Source organism: Rhea americana, unplaced genomic scaffold (genome assembly GCF_003343005.1).
Source record: "Rhea americana isolate MKP2758 unplaced genomic scaffold, rheAme1 scaffold_303, whole genome shotgun sequence".
Classification (NCBI taxonomy): Eukaryota; Metazoa; Chordata; class Aves; order Rheiformes; family Rheidae; genus Rhea; species Rhea americana.
The window spans coordinates 260,888-282,832 of record NW_028186428.1 but is presented as its reverse complement, the minus strand read 5'-3'; the positions used below and the strand labels follow the sequence as shown (position 1 = coordinate 282,832).

General features: G+C 36.8%; 1 protein-coding gene across 1 annotated transcript in view; it reads right to left on the bottom strand.

Annotated features, from left to right (window-relative positions):
* PRKAR2A (protein kinase cAMP-dependent type II regulatory subunit alpha) overlaps positions 1 to 21,945 on the bottom strand; it is a 73,440-nt gene that overhangs the window by 8,613 nt on the left and 42,882 nt on the right. Inside the window, exons 4-9 of the mRNA XM_085309810.1 lie at positions 17,082 to 17,134; positions 15,440 to 15,523; positions 11,729 to 11,835; positions 6,530 to 6,683; positions 3,176 to 3,277; positions 1,344 to 1,418 (exon numbers count right to left, since the gene is read on the bottom strand). Coding sequence (XP_085165936.1) covers positions 1,344 to 1,418; positions 3,176 to 3,277; positions 6,530 to 6,683; positions 11,729 to 11,835; positions 15,440 to 15,523; positions 17,082 to 17,134 — 575 coding nt within the window. The remainder of the gene's footprint in view (positions 1 to 1,343; positions 1,419 to 3,175; positions 3,278 to 6,529; positions 6,684 to 11,728; positions 11,836 to 15,439; positions 15,524 to 17,081; positions 17,135 to 21,945) is intronic.

The window sequence follows — 21,945 nt, the reverse complement described above, 5'->3', positions numbered from 1 at the left end:
AACTGCTGTAATGTACAAGCTATCAGGTTCTTCTCTAAGCATAAACTTTTATCATCTTTAGTAGTGTATCACCAACACCCAGACTAATCCAGATTATTAATCCAACTTCTGATTTTTGAAGGATAATTAAAATTCTTGTCCTTAATTCAGTTTCTACAAAGATTAAAACCAACTGCGTAATTGGGTCACTGATTACTTGGATTCCCAGGTTTCAGACTCAGATTTCTAAGCTTTGACTTTGCTGACAGTGCAGTTTTTTCAGACTCTTGAGCAACAAGATCTTCATCCGATAAAACTGAGGGGATTTTTGGAGAGAAATAATTTGGCAGTATTTGGTTATTAGCAAAATAAGATTTCCTGTATTCAGAGTTAACTGACATACAAGGTTACTAATCATTCAAGACATTATCAAGGAGTCATACTCTGTTCATAAAACAATAAGACTGTCATAATCAAAAGCCTACTATTCCAGGTAAGCCAAGGACTTTCTTGGATAACTTCTGTTTAAAATAGAGCACTTTCTTCTTACAGATTAAATAAATAGAGCAAAACCCAGCTAAACATGACCCAAGCTTCCAGTGCTTCATTGGTAAATTATTCCAAAAGTTAACTGCCATCACAACTAAAAAAAAACAAACAAAACCCGACACCCACAGCTTTAGGCTGAATTAGTCCAGATTCACACTCTACCAATCTAGCCTTGATCTAGTCTAGCAGTCAAAACATATACTAGCATCCAAAAACTATATAGACTGAAGCCAGACTACTCCAGCCTTGCAATACTCTTACCATCAGGAAAAACAGTAGTTTTTAACCCTGGTAGTTTCTTCAGACAATATGGTCGACTGATTTGGGTCAAACCAGTGAAATACTTTCCAAGTACTTAATTTAGTTTTAACCAAATTATATATATCTGTTTAAATTGTTCTAATTTTGCTCTTCAGTCAGACCTAGGAATTAGAGATCTCTTTAATATATGCTTGTGACTTGTTTAATCTACTCACAAGTGCCTTTAAGAAGTCTAACTGGGAGTTTTCATAGAAAATTGCATGGATATGTAGTTTCAACTTCTTGACACATACTCCTCTTCAGAAATCTTATAAAGACCATTTACAAAAAAAGAAAATGAGGAAAAAACCCAGATGATAAAGTAGTAGAAAAATTCTTAATTAAAAAATGTAGTAGGCAATTTCCAAAATATTCAAAAACTGGTTAAATAAATTGGAAGTATTAGAAGAGTAAGTGATGCCATGTTGGATCAAGTAATACGATTGTATAAGCAAATAAAAAGCAGAAAAAAGCAGAGAGAGCAGAATGATAGTGGAAATTCAGACTCCAAATACCTGAGAAATGATACGTTCCCCATCTTGATACACTTTCTCCCCTATTACATCCACTATTTTCATTCGTTCTGAAGGCTGGAACAAAGAGGAAAAATAAACACAATCACTTGCTATAGTTAGTAAATTTTGTAGCCCTGTCAAAATAGAAATGGAGAGGCATTCACTATGGAACACACACATGCTGCATTTCGGTACTGAAAAATGCAGCCCCTGCAATGACACTGTCATATTACACCATTGCTTTCAAGGCAACCATTCAGGTATGAGAACTTCCATTCCATCCACGTGCTTTTCCTACCCCAAGGTTTCCAAACTGATTCAGCTGTTTTACAGTAAATATAACTGAAAATTACAGGAAGTGATTTTAACATTTAAAGAAATTGCTCAGAAAGAAGTCAGAAACTTTCTAAGTACAAACTTAAATGAAAAAATACCAGTAAAATATTTTCCAGTTATCTTAAGTCAGCATACATTTGAACATAATTTTTGTTTGTTTATTTGATCCAGGACTTCACTCCTATTGTGGAGAGAGGAAAGGGATATGAAAAAGCATAATAGGTCTACACTGTCAGCAAGCACTACAACAGGATGCCCAGCAAGGGCAAAAGGTGCTCATCTGACATGCAGTCACCTTCATAAACAGGAAGGGAGAAAGGGCGGTCTCAAGAGTTAAATTTATCTCTCATGTTTCCTGCTGCTCATATATAACATGACAAAACAATTTGGTTGATCCAGAGCAGTATAAACAGAATACAAGAAAAAATCCTAAATAATTAAAATAAGTACTTCAACAGATGATTCAGTTTTAAATCCATTCATCTCACAAATGCACCTGGATCTAGCTCTTGTCTGAGAAACTACACGATCAGTGCATGATTCAGCTGCAGTTTGTCATGCAAAAAAGCCATCCAGTGCTAATAAGTTATTTTTCTATATCCTTAAATATTTATGAGTCATTTTTATGCTCAAAAAAGTCACGCTGATGGAACTGGTTTAAGCAAGGCATTGAGGGAGGTGTTGTGCAAATCTCTCCTTTTACAGTTATCAGCATATTTTCAAACTAACATATTCTAGAAGCTGCTATTCACACTTTACTATCTTGTAATCCTCTCTCCGGCAGATTGTAAGGGCTTCTCCAACATTAAAGATTAATGCTGAAAAATACCCTTATCTTAAAATAAATAAATAAATAAATAAGGCAAGCTAAATTACAGTGCAAGACAGGTGGACCAACGCCTAAAGCAGTTTGGTATGGTTCCCACTTGATTAATAGCTTTGAAAACATCAAAAACATCAGCATGGCACATACCTACTCTGCCTGGTCATTCTTTTTTTCCAGGCAGTGGTGCTTCCCCCTAGCCTGTTCTTAGCTTACCTCCTGAACACGAGCAAAGGGTTTAAAGCAGGATCTGCTACAGCTCATATCTTGTCCCCAAATGTAAAAATCATTCACGGCTGATAAAAGCTGAATATCTCAGTGCAGTGTGTCATTACTTCAGCACCATGCCCTCAGATGAAACCATATTCACAATTTTCCAGTCTTCATTTTAATACCTGTTCTTTGGCATACTTATATTTTGGTATCTTTACATACATAGACTGAGATAAAAATCAGCAAGCTATCTTCCAATTGTGAACAAAGAAAAATCTGAACATAGTTTACACTGCTGCAGTTGTACAACATTAAGTTGTATAGTAAACACAATTCCAAAGTAGCTCTTAAAATTTTGCTCTGAGCAAAAAAGACACATAGGCTCCTGATATATCAGAAACACTGACTGCAGAGCTAATGCCAATGCAAGAATTTGATGCAGATATCTGAGAGGCATTACCTCCAAGGATTTAAGAAGGGGCACAGACTCAATAAATAACTCATACGTCTTCCTCTTCTTTGCATTGTTTTTCAGTATAATTCTTCTGAATGTCACTCGATCCTACAAGAAATAGCATGGAGAAGCAGATTATTCTCTTGGACAAAACGATCACTGTTAAAAGGACTTAAAAAGCCATAACATGAGCTAATACTTGCAACAAACACTGGATTTGAAAAGGAAGCTGTTAAAATGATACCATGTGCATCACAATGGTGAATAACAGCTCTTTTGATGGTACTTACTGAAATAATGAACTGAAAAATGTGGAGCTATGAGACAAACTTGGTCATTCCCAGATAAGCATTTAAGAACTCAATTTCTGGTCTATCTACTACCGTTTTTCAAGGGTCGAGTTTTGGGTTTTGTTTATTTAGTTTTCTAAAGATGTATTCCACGTTTCACACACAATGAAGTCATGCTCTTCTGGTGGAAAACATTAGAAACTGTAATTTGCGACATTTAATTTGTTCAGGATTAAGTCTTAAATGGATTCTTCTCTTCTAGAGTCAAGGTTTTTAAAAGCAAATTGGATATTCATATAGGTCTCAAGTAGATCAAGAAACAGAATATCAAATAGTGAAAAGCTTGATTCCCTACTCCCACTTTTAGAAATTGAGAGGCTGCTTTTTGCAGGGATTAGCTATTTCTTAACTACTGTCTGTCCCACGTGCATCATAAGCACCTTTCATGCAATGATTTTTTGGGTTGTTTTTTGAAGATCACACACGAGACAAGCTCCCCTTCCCCTCTTGCCCTGATGTTTTCTTTATTTCTCCTATGATGTAGTTATTGATGTACAGGCTCTGTGGTCGCTGGGTGGCAGTACAGGCCTGCGTGAAGGCAAGCTCATCCAGTTACTGCACATCTGTCCCGCTACCTGAAATGGCAGACGTATTGGAGACTTTATTGTCAGTGATCTTGATTTTTACTTCCAAACAAAAGGCAGAGCATAACTACTAGAATATAATGGTGAGAAAGGCCACAAGAAAGCTGAAAATAAACACACATCAAGGCTCAGGGGAAGGGCACTTGCCCACCAAATATTGTTAGTGTTTATAATGTCCATGTACCCTGTTAGGATCAAGGTTCAGTTCTGAACAGAGTAAGAGCTGAAGAGTTTATGTTACACAAAATGAAAAAGAAAAAAAAAAAAAAAAAAAAAAAAAAAAAAAGAAAGAAAAAAGAAAAAGAAAAAGAAAAAAAAAGAAAAGAAAAACTCAAAAGGAAAAGGGCAGAGTTGGTCAGGACAATGGTATGAAAAATATTGAAGTTTACATATAGCAAGTTATTAGGAAAAATATGCAAGTCCTGAGAGCCATTCCTCTGGATTTTATTTTCTGAAAAGGTCAGTTGATATTTTAGCAAAGACATTCTGAAGAGGTGTTTTCAGGCAAAAGGACAGTTTTACAGGATATATAAATGTACAAATACGTTTAGGGGATAGAACAAATTAAGTTTTTTTAAGTAAATTTAAGTAAATTGATACTGGTGGTGCCAATGGAACATAGAAGTTGAAAAAGATGACATAAGAAAGGAAGAAAGACTTTACTATTGTCCAAAGAACAGCAAGAGAGATGAGAAAGCAAGAGGTTTTTTTTTTTTTCTTTTTTTTTTTTTAATCATTGTTATTACTATTATTAAAGAAATGGTTTAGCGGTAGGAAGTCTCATCAAATGTAGATGTCTAGAGAAGCAGAAGGGTGCAGAAACACAGGGAGAAATTGCAAAAGCATCTAAAGTTCAGAAGTCATTTGGAACAGTGGATTTGAGAGTATCACTGAGGGGGACAACTGGCAATATTTGAATAGAAAGAAGGCAGAGCAGTAAAGGAAACATGCACGATTGTGAGGCTTTCCCTGGACATGTTCAGTTTAGGCCTACATTTGATTACTGCTTTATGTCTGAGCCTTCTAGGCTTTTGTTGGCCTAGGACTGCAATGCAGCAAGAGTAACTCATACTTCTTAAATCAGAGATAACCAGTGAGCTTTAGCTCACTTTAGCAGATTACTAAAAACATCATATTTAAAAAAAGATCAGGTGCAAACTAGTACAATAAAGACTGGAGACAACAGAACCATTGAAAGAAAAAGTTTTAAGGCAGAAAAATGGAACCTTAGTTAATAAAACAATGAAGTGACAGATGACTGGCAAGAAGTCTCCCCCTTCAACTACGCCTTCCTAATTAAGTGACTGTAATCACTGAAAGAAAACCCCAAATGCTGTAGTTTGTTCAAAGGCAAACTAGACTGAAGAGTCATTGTCTCATTTTTGTCCTTTTATGAATGAGGTCAGTTTGCAGGTAGTTTATCTATCTCGTTTTGTTCAAGAAATTAGATTTTAACATCACTCCCAGGTTGATTTACTACAACATTTTCTTATAGTTCACAAAGAAAAGGGAAGTCAGAAGTCAGCTTTCTCAGCAAGCACAGAAATTGTGTAAGCATGCTGTGTATAGAAGCTTATCAGTCATATAATCAAGGTCACAACACATAGTCAACCCCTAGTGATAGTTGCCGAGGAGCCCAGTGCACACAGAAAGCATATAACGCTCCGGGCTTCAAAGGCTTTGTTGATCGCACAATCCACTTATTATGTGAGCCCTCACAGATGAGTAAGAGAGCACTGTGAAAATAACTCTAACCAAATACTACAGAGAAAAGAACTAAAAAAGGAAAACCGAAGTTACAGCTCCTCGTTCAAAACTGCTGGGCAAGAGACAAAGCATCATCACCATTTAGCTTGGCATCTCAAAGGTCATGTTGACCTGAGAACCTCTTGTAGGGCAGCCACAGAGAGACCAGAAACATTGTGACAGCAATAGTTTATTTTGAGGGAAAACAAAGCTTTGGGCAGATTTCCTAGCTCTTTAGATAACTAACACACTCAAGAAACAACTTCCCCCCCTGTCCTTAAAGAACTGGAAATGGTAGCAAGGTGAGTTGAAATGTAAGGACATATTTAGATAGTGGTTTTTCTTCCTCCTCATAAAATATGTGCATCAATGTCTCCATTGTCCTCTGGCAGGATGAAAACAAAAACAATTTTTTCTCCTAATAGAAGCTAAGATTACAGCAAATGCAAAATAATAAATGGACTGATATATCTAATGATACAGTTTTTACAGACAAGTTATTTCAGGAAAGTCACCAAAAGCATTTGCACAATGGAACTTTTATGCCAGAAGATGAGATAACAAATAATTATAAAATAGCTATCAGCACAAAGACTCATAGTGAGAGGAGCACCTGCTGATGAACCCAGTGAGTTAGTGTTTAAAATATTACGCAGATGAGAGCAAATTCCTTTCCTTACCAGTCCCCAAAGGGCTCCTTCTGTTGTAGCAACAATGGTGGCAGCTCTAGGAGTGTTGTACATCAATGCCAGTTCCCCGAAACTGCCATGATTATCATAACGGCCCACACAGCGTGTCTGGTTGTCTTTTGCTACAAAGATATCATACAATCCCCTGGAAAAAGTGGAATAGATGCTCTTTATTAGACAACATTCCAACATGGATCATAAGAACAGTTTTCAGCTATTAAACTAACTTGAATACACACGAAACATTTTCCAAATTAAAAAACAGCTTGCTTACTGGAAGTAATATGGAACATGCTTCATTGAGCTTTCCATGTCTGATCTTAAGTTTTTTTCATCTAAAGTACTTTCACAACGTCTCTCCCTTAATACAGCATCTCACTCCTGACAGAACTGACCAGGATCTACTTGATTTCCTCTGGACAGTATTTTCACATTGCTACTGTAAGTGTTCTGTCCAAGGCATAGGTAGTTTCAGAGTCTTTAACAATCTTTGTCTTTTCACAGTATGCGTGCTATTCAATAGGGCCTCTTTGAGCCACCTAAATCTATCCATATTCTGTTACCTTTTTCACAAAGACAGCATTACTGCAGTACCTTTGGGTAAACTCAGTCCAACCACTCACCTGCTTCTAAGGTTTTGCCTTAAACTACCTCCAACTTAAGAGTACGTCTGCTTTGTGATCCCAAAGTACAGCTGTAAGCTTGTATTTGCATATGTCTATGCTAGATTCAAACCTTCCAACTCTCATGTTGATGACAGATACTGTAGAAGCACAAAGATCCCAGAAACATACCCAAGATAATGAGTAAGTTTTGCAGGGCAAACTGACCGCTGTTATGAGTGGCATGTACTTACTCTCAAGCCAGACAGCTTAAAGCTAATTCAGGAACATATGCCTGTGACACGGAGAGGCAATCAACGAATCAATTCAGATCTGGCATTTGCCTAATAGCTCACTTAGGATCAAAACTTTTACACTCAGTTTAACTTCACACCATGCTGCAACTCAGTGCAAGCAACAGTTGAACCAAACAGTTTTATCACCATTTTCATGGAGGAAAGGCCGCTGAAGGACACAAGTTAACAGCATACGGTGTTAAAACTTGAAGAATCGGCTTGGCTCTCACAGAACTCTCTGCATGCTGAAGTGACATTGTAGGATGCACATGGTTAGAAGCATGGGTAACTTTTGACAATTTTACAGAACATTATGCATTCCACTCTCGTCACACTGGCTTTAAACAAAAGTTGCAGAGCTAAAGAAAACTTTGTTATAGTTCACTTTCAGAAAGTGGGAAAGCTCTCTAAAACTGCTGACATCTAGCCAGGACATCTGAAATGATCAAGAAGGTAGTGTTCAGGCACTAGAAGTCTCCCACACTTCACTCAATATGGAGCTGTAATCTGTTTAAGCTGGAAAGGCCCCCTCACCCTGTTCTTGAAGGGGCACACTCCTATCTTATGGTGTACTTAAGGGAACAGTAACCCAAAACACACTCAGAATTAAAAGACCACTGACAAACATGGAAACATGTACGTGGAGTCAAAGTTCAAGACACAAATCTGGATCAAACTGCATCACAGCAGCTGCATATGAGGAAACAAGCTGTGCACAGAAAGCTAGCCATTTAAAAGTGAGACAAGTGTCCACACTGCTGTCAAGACTGTCTCATGCTTGATGCTTTAAAAAAATAATATAAAAAGTCAGATAGCTTGACAAGGCTTGATTAATTCCTGGCTATGGTGCCAGAGAATATTTAGGGATTAGACTCTAGTCTAAGAGACTTTAAAAAATGTATTACAGTCTGTAGAAAAGCAGGTAGGGAACATCTTCCTGCAGCTTGGATGTGCTGAATGCACATACAATTTTCCCCAGTAAGTTGAAATCTCTGTCAGAGAGACTTGTATTATCTCCTAGAACATCAACAGGTATCTTAGAAAAGAAAGAATCATCAGAAATGGCAGCAAGTGAAACTCCTCATAGTAAACAAATATGGGAAGTCTCATCAGTGAAACCTACCTAGCATTAACAGCAAAGCCTTCAGGAGTGCTGACAGACAGTACTGGCTTTGTCAAGTTATCTTTGAACACTACTGCTTCTAAAAGGAGTCATCCAGAAAGCTAAAGGAGGAAGCCAGGCATATGAAAACTGCCTATCATCCTTACTATACACTCTTTTCTCATACCTAGGATACAAAGAAAGAAAATAAAACAACAACATGCTAACAGTAAACTACTGAAGTATGGATTAGGATTGCTGGAAACCTGCACTAAAATTCTTGCTATGTTCAATATCCACTTAATGATTCTCTGAAAGGCATCAGGAGAAACAATTCAGATCATCTTTTTGATCTAGAACTATCTGTAAACATTTGAAGGGAAGTGAAACATATCCCTATCCATCAGTCTCAAAGTCATTTACTAGTGCCATTTTTTCCCAAGTCATTTAACCTTCAGCCAGACATTCAGTTGTCTGTGCCCCAAGGACTAGTTTGGTTTGGCACCACTGGGCGACCTTGGCTCAGCTTTATTGAGAAAACTGTTGCTAAGCTGTGAGACAGTCCATGAGCTAAAGCCTTGCAAGATAAGAAGAGTGAAGACACAGACCAATGCGTAATTTCTGAGACAGTAATCGTTAGAAGCTCAAGGACTCAAGAGAAAAATACTGACATGAAAAAAATATAAAACCCTATAAAAAAAAAAAAAAAGGCAGAAAACCAGAAGAGGACAACTCAGCGAGACTGAGAATCAGGCTGTTCGCAGAGGCAACAGAGCCCAACACCTCCCCTCCTGAATGATGACTGCCCAGCCAACACAGACTCATTGAGCATCTCCTTGGCAGTGGTGAGCGTAGTAATGCTTAGCTGTGCAACATGTTCGTCCTACCTCTCCTATGTGTGCATTACGCTGCATCCATCCTGCCTGCTATGCCTCTGTACATGGTAAAAGATACCTAGACAGATACCAAGCAATCTGGTGAGGAAGGCTAATAGCCAGAAGACTGAAAAAAGGCTGTGCCAAAAAGCCTGCTTTTTGTTTGCAGACAAGAAGCAGAAGAATTACTTCTGCCATACAAAGTCTCCGTTCACTCAGACAGGAAAGGAACTAATCCTCAGGGATATTTATGCATTAATGACTGATCTTAGAGCAACAAGACATCTCTGGATTTGCACTTGCAGACAAGTGGGAATTTCTTAGCTTTCTGTAATCACTGATATCCTCTTTTTTTACATGAAAAATGGGGGAGGAAAGAACAGAAAACTGTTAACCTCCAAATTGTTCACAACAACAGAACAGCATAGGCTGTGCAGGTGAGCTGGTGTTATTGCAAAATCAGGTATGATCTATTGCTAAAAAATATCAAGTTTATTTAATTCCCCTCATTGCACAGCCTTTCTGCCACACAGTTTGGCAACGTATTTATATCACTGGTGTACTACACTTTGAAGACAAAGAAACCATTAAAAGCCTGAAATCTTCCAACTCAGCTCTCCCTTGATAGAAGAAAAGTTGTTTTACAGCTATAAGGCTATTCCACATATACCATAAAACATCTACCAGTACATCAAGATAAGGCTGCATCTTGATAATCTTATCAAGATGAGGTTAAAATTCCAAATAGAAGAAAAGCTTTATACTAACCAACAGTGGTTAGGAACTAAGGCCTTGCACAGAAACAAATTAAAATGCATCCAAGTGGCTGATACTCCTAAGAGTCACTCAAACCAAGTTTGAGTTTCCTCAAGATGAACAATCCCTGCTCTGCATACCTTAAGAATATCTCATCTGAGCAGAGCTTGTGACTCCAAAGATTCCCATGAGCTCTGATCTGCAATAACTTACTCATATTTGAGACAGCCTGCTCCCCAGGAAATACAACAACAGAAGGAACTTGCCCTGTCCAGGTAAGGACATGGGATCAGGGCAGAGCAGCTGAGGGAAGTATCTGAGTGTAGAAATGGTTTAAGGTAATGTAGAACGGTAGAGAAACTAGGAATGGGCAGAGTGAGGATATATTTGAAGTTCTCTTATGTTCTAGTAATTCCAGTAATCAAAAAGGGGAATGCCACTAAGTGAACAAGGATTATCAGAACCTAATCTAGAAATTGTCTTGCAAACCCCCTAATCATAGCTTAAATGACAATCTAAAGGCAATGCACTGTTTTAAAGAAATGATTTAAAAAACATTTAACACCATATTAAGGGTGCCATTATTTCAATGCTAAGAATGATGGTTATAGTGAGTCAAAAAAAAATAGTTCACTAAGATCTTATGCCAACAGACATTTATCAGTATTATTCTGGTTTATATTAGAGTTTTAGTTATACAAGAAGAAAAGTCTGTGTCCTTGATTCTTCTTCAAATATGGTGAGTACAATTAATGTTAGCTATGGAAAAGGAAATCCTGAGATGCCAGAGAATTTCTCCCAAAAGGAAGAAAGATACTCAAAATGTGAGTGCACACAAATCTACTGCATGTCTGTTGCATATATACAATTTACAAAATTACCACGTGAATTGGCTAGGCTCAAAAAAAAACCAACTAAACAAAAAAAAAGTGGCACCTTAAACTGCAAATACAAACCAAGTGACTGACAGAAGCAAGGTAACAAGCATCTCTAAAATCAGTGATCAAAACCAACTACACAAAACCCAAGTTGTTCCATGGCAGCAGCAAATTTAGATGCTTATGGATTTGTATTTCCTGTACTCCCTCTCCCCAAAATAAACTCCTGTCCTTTCCCTTACCATATGGTTTCTTTTGCTACTTTTCCCCTCCTTACTTCAGAAAAGTCCACCCTGGTCTAGAGACAGCATATATGACTGGTTTCAATCCATGCACATGCTGATGTGCCTCCAAAATGGAGCAGACCATGAGTAAGCTCATGCTGCAGCCTTTCCCTCAGAGAAAATACTGTTTGAGTTTTCCCCCAGTCACCAGTAGTCAAAGAATGTGTTAAAACCCAGCAGATCTGAAATGTTCATGTCTTGTCAAATTTGATGGCCCCTGGCCAAATGATCCAAAAGTCAATGGGGGCCTAAAGGGCAGAATGAAAAAATCAACAGAAAGAGGTGATAACAGCAGAAAGTGTATCTCCTTGGGAAACTAGCCTGCAATAAACATTCACTGCTCTTTCTAGAGAAACTGAAAAGAAACCTATTCACATTTTGAAGCACAGCTGCTTACCGCTCAATGACATAGAAGTTGTCTCCATCATCCCCTTGGTCAATCACATGTTCCTGAGGTTTCACCTTCCTCTCAAACATAGCATCAAGGACCTGAGACAGCTGCTCCTATAAAATAAACAGGAGAAAGAAAAAACAAACCCACCCCCCAAAATACAACTTAGTATTATTTGCTGGACAAAGGCAAGTTCATTTGACTTGATCTCAGTAGTGCACTTCATTATTTTTAGGCTACAAAAGTACAAGTTATTTTGATATTAAATTTTGATTTCTATTAGTACCTCAATTATTTCTAGCTTACTAATTTAAGTTCATCAATGCAGGCAAATATAAATGCTTCCATTCTGGAAAAGATATTAACTCAAATTTATGCCCAAATGGCTAAATTTATGCAGTGGTTTGGTGCTAAAGTGCGTATGTATGGCAAGTTCTCATTTAGTATAAATTGACACAGCTTCACTGACTGCCATCAATATATATTGATTTCTATCAGCTGTACATATATTTCATTATATTTATGTTCAAAAACAGCACTAAGAAGATTTACTAATATCCTATTTGCACTGTCATAACCTAAGACCAAAATCATGGATCAAGACCATATAGCACAAGCTTATGTATAAGCACAGAGTATTTTCCAAGGTGCTCTGCGTCTCAGAGAACCTGCAATTTCAGCATGAGAGAAAGAGCTAACAGACAGGGGAATACACACAGAAAAAGGGATAATGCTGGTCAGTATTGCAAACTCAAGTTAGGCTTCTGATAAGTCATGACTAAATATTTCTGTAGATGGCACAGCCAACAAAATTTAAAAGAGGATGTAATATAAATGTCCTGCCTCAATGCTGAGATGCTTTACTACCTTTGATATTCTTAAATCCATTCACTATAGACTTGCATTGCAATTTCAATGACTGGGTATTCCAAGTTTAAGATTTAGATCGCAGCCGAATTTCTAAAAATACACTGCATAAACATACAAACCAGTGTTTAGACTGCTAGATGCACTTCAAATATTTACTGCAGTCATTAAATTGTAAATAGTCAGTGGCATCTGCAGGCACCACTATATTAGAAATATTGTCTACCTTTTCGTTAGAATCTGTTGTCTTGTCTTTGTTCAGTTTAAATATCTGGAGAGTTTTTAAAAAAGTCATTGCCTGAAAGTCATTTGTTTTAACCATGTATTTTGCAGCATGCATTTAAGCAACAGATGCCAGAAAACAAATGGTATGGATTTTAAAAAGCTTTTTCAAAACACTGTAACTGAAGAGCATTTTATTTGGAGAACAAACAGGCTAAGACTTATCATTTTAAGTAAATGAAACACTGATACTTGAACCATAGGACGCTCTTGATTTACATACAAGTACTGAACATACTCAGGGGTGCCTGACTAGTAAGGATAGCAGTCATTGCTCTTACCTAGTACAAAATTCAGTCATAATTAAGATTCTGCAAATTCATTTGTAAGACACTGTGGAACCTACACATTACATCAATACACAGCTTTTAACAGGAGGGGCTATCTGCTCCCCCAGCACTTTATATTTAAAAACAATTCAGGCTGACCGTTGGGAATACTCAAAACTTTATGGTTAAAATCTGTGACAATCCGTATTGATTTTAGTCCAAAGTTCAATATGAACCTTGCTAGAAGTGGTCAGTCAGACAGTGGCTCCTTAGTGTTTGATTTCAAGTATTACAGCAACTACTCACGCATGTGAAGACATTTAAAAGGGCAATTCATGGCAATTGAGTCACTGGGCATAAATTCAACACAGTTCACGTAAATGCAAGCAACGGAAAGGGGATGATTCTGGCCAGAACATTCAAGTCATCCCTCTAGGGTTAAACATAATTTTGTGTTTTCTGTGTTTGTTTTTTAATAGTTTCACATGACACTCTGTAGAAGGGTAAGGAGCCACAGAACAAATTTTAAGCCTAAATTTGAAGGTGTTCCTGACAGTTGTTAAAAGACAACACATACAACACATACTAAGCAAAAGCAGCAGCCATGCGCATTGCCTCTTTTCACACCCTCTCCCCACCACACACCCCAAATGATTTCATCTTAACCCCTCTGTGTAATTGGAAAATGTGAGTAGTTTGGAAGGATGGCTATAAAATACCCACTAAATAGCAAACTCCATATCCCATTCATACTCATTATTAAGAAAGCTCTCCCTTCTCTGCCAGTGCCCTTCGCCATACTATAATCAACATATGCACTGCAGACATCTTTTTCACCATGTGCTATCTTAACGTCTGAGCACTAACAGTTGCAGTTAAGACTGTTTCCATTAGTTCTCGCTCCAGTTGCTTAGAAAGCTTTTCCCAAGCCCACTCTCTCAGTTCAAATTTGTTTTTCAAAGTCACCTTTGAATATAAACTGGTTATTAATTTTTGCTGGGTTATTTTGCTGGAAGCTGAAAGATTGGTCTAATCAATATGAATGCTGGTATTTTGTACATTCTCCTTGAATTGCTGAATATTCTCAAATATATTTCATTTTTACTATATATAATCATGTTCCTTGCAAAAGGAACCTTTCAAATGGCTTAAGTAAATAGGTTTAACAACATCAGGAATCCCAGAACAGTGAAAGGACAGTGTTTGAAAGAACAGCTTCCAAGAAAACTTTTTGACTCTATGTCAATTCCTCAAGCCTGCTGCAATCAAAAGCTTTCAAAAAAAATTTTCAGGAATGCAGTTCAATGTCTCTCGAGCTTTATAGAGCAACCAGAATTGGGAGAACTTCCTGGCGTTCCAGGAAAGCTGAGCTACATATCTGAAACCATAAACCACCATATCCATCCTTTCATATCTCAAACAAAGCTCAATGATTTGAAAACTGAACAGAAAGCTGCAGGGTCCATTACTGGTGTTACAGCTTTCATTCTTCCTCTTTGTTGTAATAATATTAAAATAGTGTTCCAAATGATAGTGTAGATTCATTTCTCTTTGGGTGGAAAAAAAAACATACCAGAGATGAGATGCATTTATTTTATGGTCTCTCAGAAACTGGAGTAGATGACTTGCAAAGGTGCATTCCAATCTAAAGTATCTTACGATCCTCATTAAAAAAAATAATACTAATTAAGATTTCTAAGTGCCAGTGATGGAGACATTCATTATTAAAATTTAATGCTGAAGCAAACAGTAATGAAATTAAAGTAATTAACTTCAGCAGCACATCCATAAGATAAGTAAGAACAGGAAGATCCTAGAAATATCACTTTTACATTCTCTTAGAAAAATCTGACTGAAAGGTTGGTATTTAATATAGCATTCTGAAATCAAGCAAATGTAGATAGTTCAACATAAAAATTATGAACTGTGTAAGTTTTTCCCATTTTAAATTACATGTGAAATTATGAACCATTTCCTATGAAAAAGAAAATCAAGTGCAATGGTACCCAGAAGCAACTACTGAAAGACAAGTAATAGAAAAAAAATACTTTTTCTTTAGTGAAAACAGAAAAAAACCCACATTTTGCAGGGAAAGGAATCTGGCAATCCTGGTAACTGACAGTCTGACATGTTTGTTTGTATTATTCATTGATTTCTGATCTCCAAATACATGCCAGCCTATGCATAATTAATAATTCATAAACTATCACAGTGCACAGTGTCTGGATTGTTAGATCAAACTATTATCTGTACATACAAACCAGCAAATCCAGTTAAGATTTCCTTATAGCAATACTACCTGATCTAGATTTTTGAAGAGCAGGATATCTTTGCATGCTTCCTGCAGTCTGCATCGCTGTTCATCAGTTTTTGGATGAACTACCTTAAAAACAAAGTAAAACAAAACTGTCATGACAGTAAATAAATATGATTACAGGCTGAATTTCACTTCAGAGGAAAAGACAGAAAACAAATCAAGAGCTCCCAAGTATCTAAGTTTTTGTTTACATAAACAGTCTGTCTGAAGACAGACTAAAAGTAAAATAAGACGAGAGATAAATTGTTCTGACAGACACATAGGCAATAATGCAGTCAAAGAGATGAGGAAGAAGAGGATCTCTCTTCTAATCCAGCTGTAGATATAGTCATGGCTTGGGCATTTTAAACAGGGGAAAAAGTGTTTTTGTTCTAAGCTCTGGTTGTATTAGTTCCAAAAAACTTACTGTTAGTATACAGATAGTTCACAAAATGTATGATACATATTTCTATCAGTCTATCTAATAATAAAGCTTATCTAAGAAATATAATTTCTTTTCAATAGAATTATTTAAAAACTTTGCTGCTAGAGAGATTTCTTCGTACTTCTTGTCAATTATAAACCTCTCCTCAAGTTAAAGGAACCAAAGTTCACTCCTTCATAGAAATATTATGCATGTGCTTGTTGGGGGGTATAACTATGAAAACATAAGTAAAAACATTAATTACCTCTCATTTGCCACATAACTATATTTCTGGAATTATTAGGAAAACAGTTACATTATTAGGAATTTCTCAAAATTCATTATCCAAAGTTGAGCAGATCTTAGACCTCTCTTCTAAAAGGAACCTTGCTCTTACTAATCAGCAGTCAGGAAAATTAAGACTTTCAATGGAATAAATATATCCAGCTTTAAGAACATCTGAATGATCAAATACACTCATAGTTTGTTTTTTTCTTCTTTTTGTCGCATCTCATCTATGAAATTCTTTTAAAAGAGATGAAATTAGTCTTAGATATCCATTGCAGAAGTATGAGCATCCTTGGGATGGAACCTGGAAACCGAACATCAGAAGTCCTTAGAGAAAACATCGAACCTGGCCAGCCAGGCTACAGGATTTCCTCACATCAACGCATCTCTAAAGAAATACAGTTATATCATCTCAAATTGTAGTTCCTTGAAATTCCCAATATTTAAAGACAATACAATAACAGGTGGCTACAGGCTTAAAATATTTCAGCAAAGTATTTCTCTTATGAACAGCAAGTAATCTCTCCGCAGGCAGAATTGCTTTGACAAGAAAGGCAGTGAAAAGCATGTGAGGAATTTTAAGCACTCATGAAGAAACAGCTGTGTTAAAGCTGAACTAACTCTTCACAGCCATACCAGTGCTCCAGGAACTGTATCAACGAGTGTTTAATTAAGAAAGGAAAATATTCATATTTGTATAGGTGGTAGACTTAAGCACAGCTCTAAAGACTTTTAAAATAAAATCATGTTAAAGCTATAGTGACTACATAAGTACATTGAATAGAGTAGTCAAAATTTAAGAGCAATGTCACTTGCGAGTTGCCACTCACAACCTCTCAGAACAAAATGCACAAGTGATAGAAGATGACATGCAGACATCTACCTATCAGACTGCACAAAAAACCAAGTGTGATACAATTTACTCATTCTTACCCTTGGTTCTGTATCTTCTTCCTCTTCATCTGGATTGAAAGCTTCAGCACAAACTTAGGAATAAAAGAGGATATTAGTCAAAAGAAGCAATTATATGATAACATCAAACAACTAAATCAAGCTTCAACTCCTTTCCTCTAGATTTACTATCTCATTTTATTTTCCTACAGGAAAAACAAAATCACTTCTGTTCTTACATTGCTGTATTGTCAGAAACGTAAATGCTATCTAGTTGCAGAACATATATGATAGCGCTGTTCTCAGACTCGTAGGTAAAAGGCCTGCCTTACAACAGCAGGTAATATTGCCTATCGAGTACTCCAGGGTATGCACACAGACTTCCTCTCAATTATTACTCAAAGCATAACAATCTCTATTTAGATCCATTTAGAAACATCTTCTTTATAAAGAAGGGAGGTAAATATTGCAGCTACATTGCCTTATTCTCCACAGTACAATGTATATAGAAAAAAAACACACTAAAAAAGCACATGCAAGGAGGGGTGCAGGAATCACTCTACCTCAAGTCAGAGGTGTAAATGAGAATAGCCTTTTACATAAAAAATACATAAAATCACATATTTACACAGAAATTATCTCAGGAAATGACCAATCAGCTTGATCGTAGTATATCCTATGACCAAAAATAATGGTTGGTCTCTGTTCCCCCATATGCTCCGGTACCTTACTACAGTTTAGAATCACAGAATCAGTAAGGTTGGAAGGGACCTCTGGAGATCATCTAGTCCAGCCTCCCCACTCAGCAGGGTCACCCAGAGCATGTTAGACAGGGTTGCATCAAGTTCTGATACGAAACTTACACTGAAAACGACTATTTAAAAGGGATGAGACCTTCATGGAAAGCATACGCTGTAGCAGCAAGGAACAATGCTCTGCCAAACAATTAAGTTATACCTACAGAAGCAATTGTAAAAGTAGTAAGGATAATGACTAGCTACTAAAATTTAAAACTTGTTCATTTTTAATGCTTCAGAAAAGGCTTGTCTTCATAGGTAAGCTGTTACACAGTGATTTTACAATATTAAATACAAACATCTTTGGCTGCCAAAAGCCTAAGTCTCTAGTTGAGACTTTCTTACTAACTCGTGGACATTTGCAGTTCCTACATGTCAAAGTGAACTTTGCATTCTAACCAGCTTTACAGACAGGTTGGTCCTATTTTCATCTAGTTTTGCTCTCACTTTAATAAAGATGGTCTTATTTCTGAGACTACAAACCACTTGTAAAATTTTACAAGCAAACACAGTCACGCATTTTTCTTTGTACTTTATTAAGTATCCTGACAATAACTGAAGACTTGGCAGAATGCCCAGAAGCTCACTGCAATGACATCTAACTACTGAATGGATTTAGTATAAGTAAAAAGAAGCAGACTTTAAAAAAGTCTAGAAGGGCTAGTATTCAGTAGCTTTCAAAAAATTTAAAAATATAGAAGTATTGACCTTGTCACTGCTCTTTCAAAATGGCTATAAAAACACATAAGCCTAACCTAATTTGCTAGGAAAGATTTGCATCTTTTTTGCCGCCTAAAATGTGCAAGTTTCTCCTAGCATATTCAATTTCCTTTCTTTTCTTTCTGGCGAGGACAAAGAGACTGGAATACAATGCAAGCCATCCATTTATCATATCACAGTATGAAAAACCCATGGTGAAATCATTAGCCATTTAAAGAGTATTTACTGCTCATCATATAACAAACCAAATGTTAAACTGCATCTTCTGGCAGATTAATGGTGCAAGTGCAACAAATGAACATATGATTTTTGTATAAAAAAGCACAGTCAACCCACATTTTTGGAGAGAGACTTTGAAAGGATAAATAGCATTCTTCCTCAGCTGAAAAAAAAAAAAAAGTAGTATAGGCCACCACATAGTCCAAAGAGAAAACTGCATCAAGGAAAGACAGATTTGTATAAAAGCATAGAACTTGGACTGATAGGCAAACACTCAATCTGCAATACAAAAGCAGTAACAAAGAGAACATTAGCATTTCTGTGTGAAAGCTTTCTTCCTCCTTTCATTTTTACAGTAAGGTTCAAAGTCTATTGTGAAAGCCTTGGATTTCCTAATCAGGAACATTATCTTAAAAGAAAGACTCTTTGATTTATACAATATGGGGAAACTGGAGATTTTCACTCTTGTTTATCTGTAATTTATTACCAATAATTTTTTCTTGATTATCAGTGATGCGGAGTTCACTCCCATACTGTGTACTCTAGTAAGTACTACAAATATACTTACCTAAGCTTCTGAAAGTATCTAAGTCAATTCAAGCTGCACAGCTGAATTCAGAGACCACTCTGCTTCATTACACTGTTCCATCATTTCAATTCTCAATATTAAACCACAACTTAGATTTGTTCCCTCCTCAACTGCAAGGAAACTATTGCTAAGAATATATTTTGGAATCGAGGAAACTCTTTTCAAGATTTCCTTGGGAAGATAAGTTTTATTACCATGATCAAAAATAGCACTAGAGCAAAACCATGTCTTAAAACATGTAGCAATAAAAACAATGTATTTCTCTGCAATGTGAGGATCAATTTTAACCCAGGGCAACAAATCTTGCCACTTCTCCAACTAACAATGGTTATTTGATTGCCGCAGTTTTACAACTCTCTGAAAACTTTCCTCTACACAGGGTTACTCCAGATCATCTCATAATAAAAGAGAAGCGTCTTCTGTTGTTAATAGCTTTGTATAAAAAATCTTCAAGTATTAGAAGATGTCTATTGCATTCAAAGGATCACAGGAAATAAGAGATGCAGCCACAGGAGTATCGACATGTTTGCTCCAGGATGAGCTACTAAGTTATGGTCAGAAAGAAAATGAGACTCCTGCCAAATACAACAGCCGACCTTTCTAAGTGCAGTTCTTTGGTGGAAAGGCCACTCTAGGAACACGAGTTCATTCCTTTCTCAATAGCACCAAGAGTCTCGTACCCAATTTTAAATTTGGGCAAGGATTAGCAATAATTTATATCCTGCAGATAGCTGATTCTTCTGGACAGTGGAGCTAAATAAACCTATAGTACAGTGCATCAATACTAGAGGTAGTGGGATTTTGGTGTAATAGATGGCGAACAAGATTCCAAAGGACATAAGTGTTCTGTCATTTGTCTACCTTTGAAACATGCTGCAAAATCATCTTTCAGACCCTCATCATATTATATTTTAAAATGCCCATTTAATATATATTCATATTTTATAAAATAACTTAGAAGCATATTTTAAGATTGCTATAAAACTTCACAATATATTTTCATCTGTTCTCCTTGTTTGCTGATGAAGAAGCTTGGGCTGGAGAATACAAACAGCTTGGGTTGAGATTTGCCCACATAAGTCTTCCCTATTTTATCTTGTAACCCAGCAAGGGTGAAAATTTCATAAAGCCCATTAAGAAAACAGTGTAGGATTTTAACCCTTCCCTTATGTTTGGGAATCACTTCAACATGACAAAGGGCATACTAGAAACATGCAAAAAAAATTGCTTCTCCCCATACTATCCAGAGACTGTTTCAAGCAGAAAACCCTCCCATTATATTTTTCTTTCTTCAATCTGCTACAGAAATTTCTTTATCAAGGTAGAAGTAGCAAAGCAGACATTTTGGACTTCAACTGACAGCTCTGATTGACAAGAATTTATTTATTTGCAGGCAGAGCTGTGACACTTAATATAACATCTGTTGTGGGGTGGTTAAAAGAAACGGGGGAAGAGAGAGACATAGAAGAATGATGAATTCTAACCTCAAGCTTGAACTAATATTGTGATACACTGAAAAGCCCACAGAAAGCTCTATAGCCCACTCATATAAATATATATTACAATCAACAACATTTTTCTATATATTTTAAACCATGACTAACACAAAGAAAAGGACAACATTACGTCAACATCTTCCTCTGCTTTAAGTCCCAATATGTCCAATTTTTGTCCTTTCTTAATTGGTAAATTACTTGTCTGCCCTGCTGAACACATTACCTGTCAAGATCTCCATGTCATGCTTATCTTCAATATGTACAATGCTGCCTATGCACGAACAGTGCTGTTTCGCTGATTTTCTGATACAAAAAGAACACCCATAACTACCCTAAACCATATGAAACTCCTGACAGCAACCTGTGGGACCTAATTTCAAGAATCCGGAAGGTTAATTGTTTGTAGGTTACAATGCAGTCAATCTCAATGGAAGGCCACTCAATCTCCCCTTTTGCTGGAATGAAAATATACTTGCACCACTATTTTATACGTGACTGAATTATCCTTTCAGTTATGTCAGTATCCTAATAAAATGCATATTTCAAGGCAAGCTTACCCTCACAAGATTATTCAAAAGAAATCTGTTTGTAGCATTTTTTTTTAAACTCATAGAAACATGGATTGGAAGGGAACTCTGGAGATCATCCAGTTCAACCTACCCCTCACAGCAGAGCTACTGGCAATAGCAGGTCAGGGCAGCCATGGCTTTGCCCAGCTGTCTCGGAAACCTCCCAGGGAGGCAACTCCACATTTCTCTGAGTAATCTGCTCCAGTGCGGCACTACTCTCCTGAGGAAGCAGCTTTTCTTAATGTCCCATCTAAACTTCAGAAAATGTCTGGAAATATTTTAAGGAGACTTCTGAAATCACATCTTTCCTATGTGGGATTTTCAGCACACGCAACTCTGCACTTGAGCAAATGCGAAGTGTGAATGCTGTGCAAGTTATGTACAAGAGTGACACACCAGGTCGGTATTTCCAATAGTAGAGTTACATCAGCATAAAAACTTCTTCATGCAGACCAAGCTTCTTTCCAAACCTACTGTACTTACTTCAGAGTGTTTTGGAACAGAAAATCAATTCCC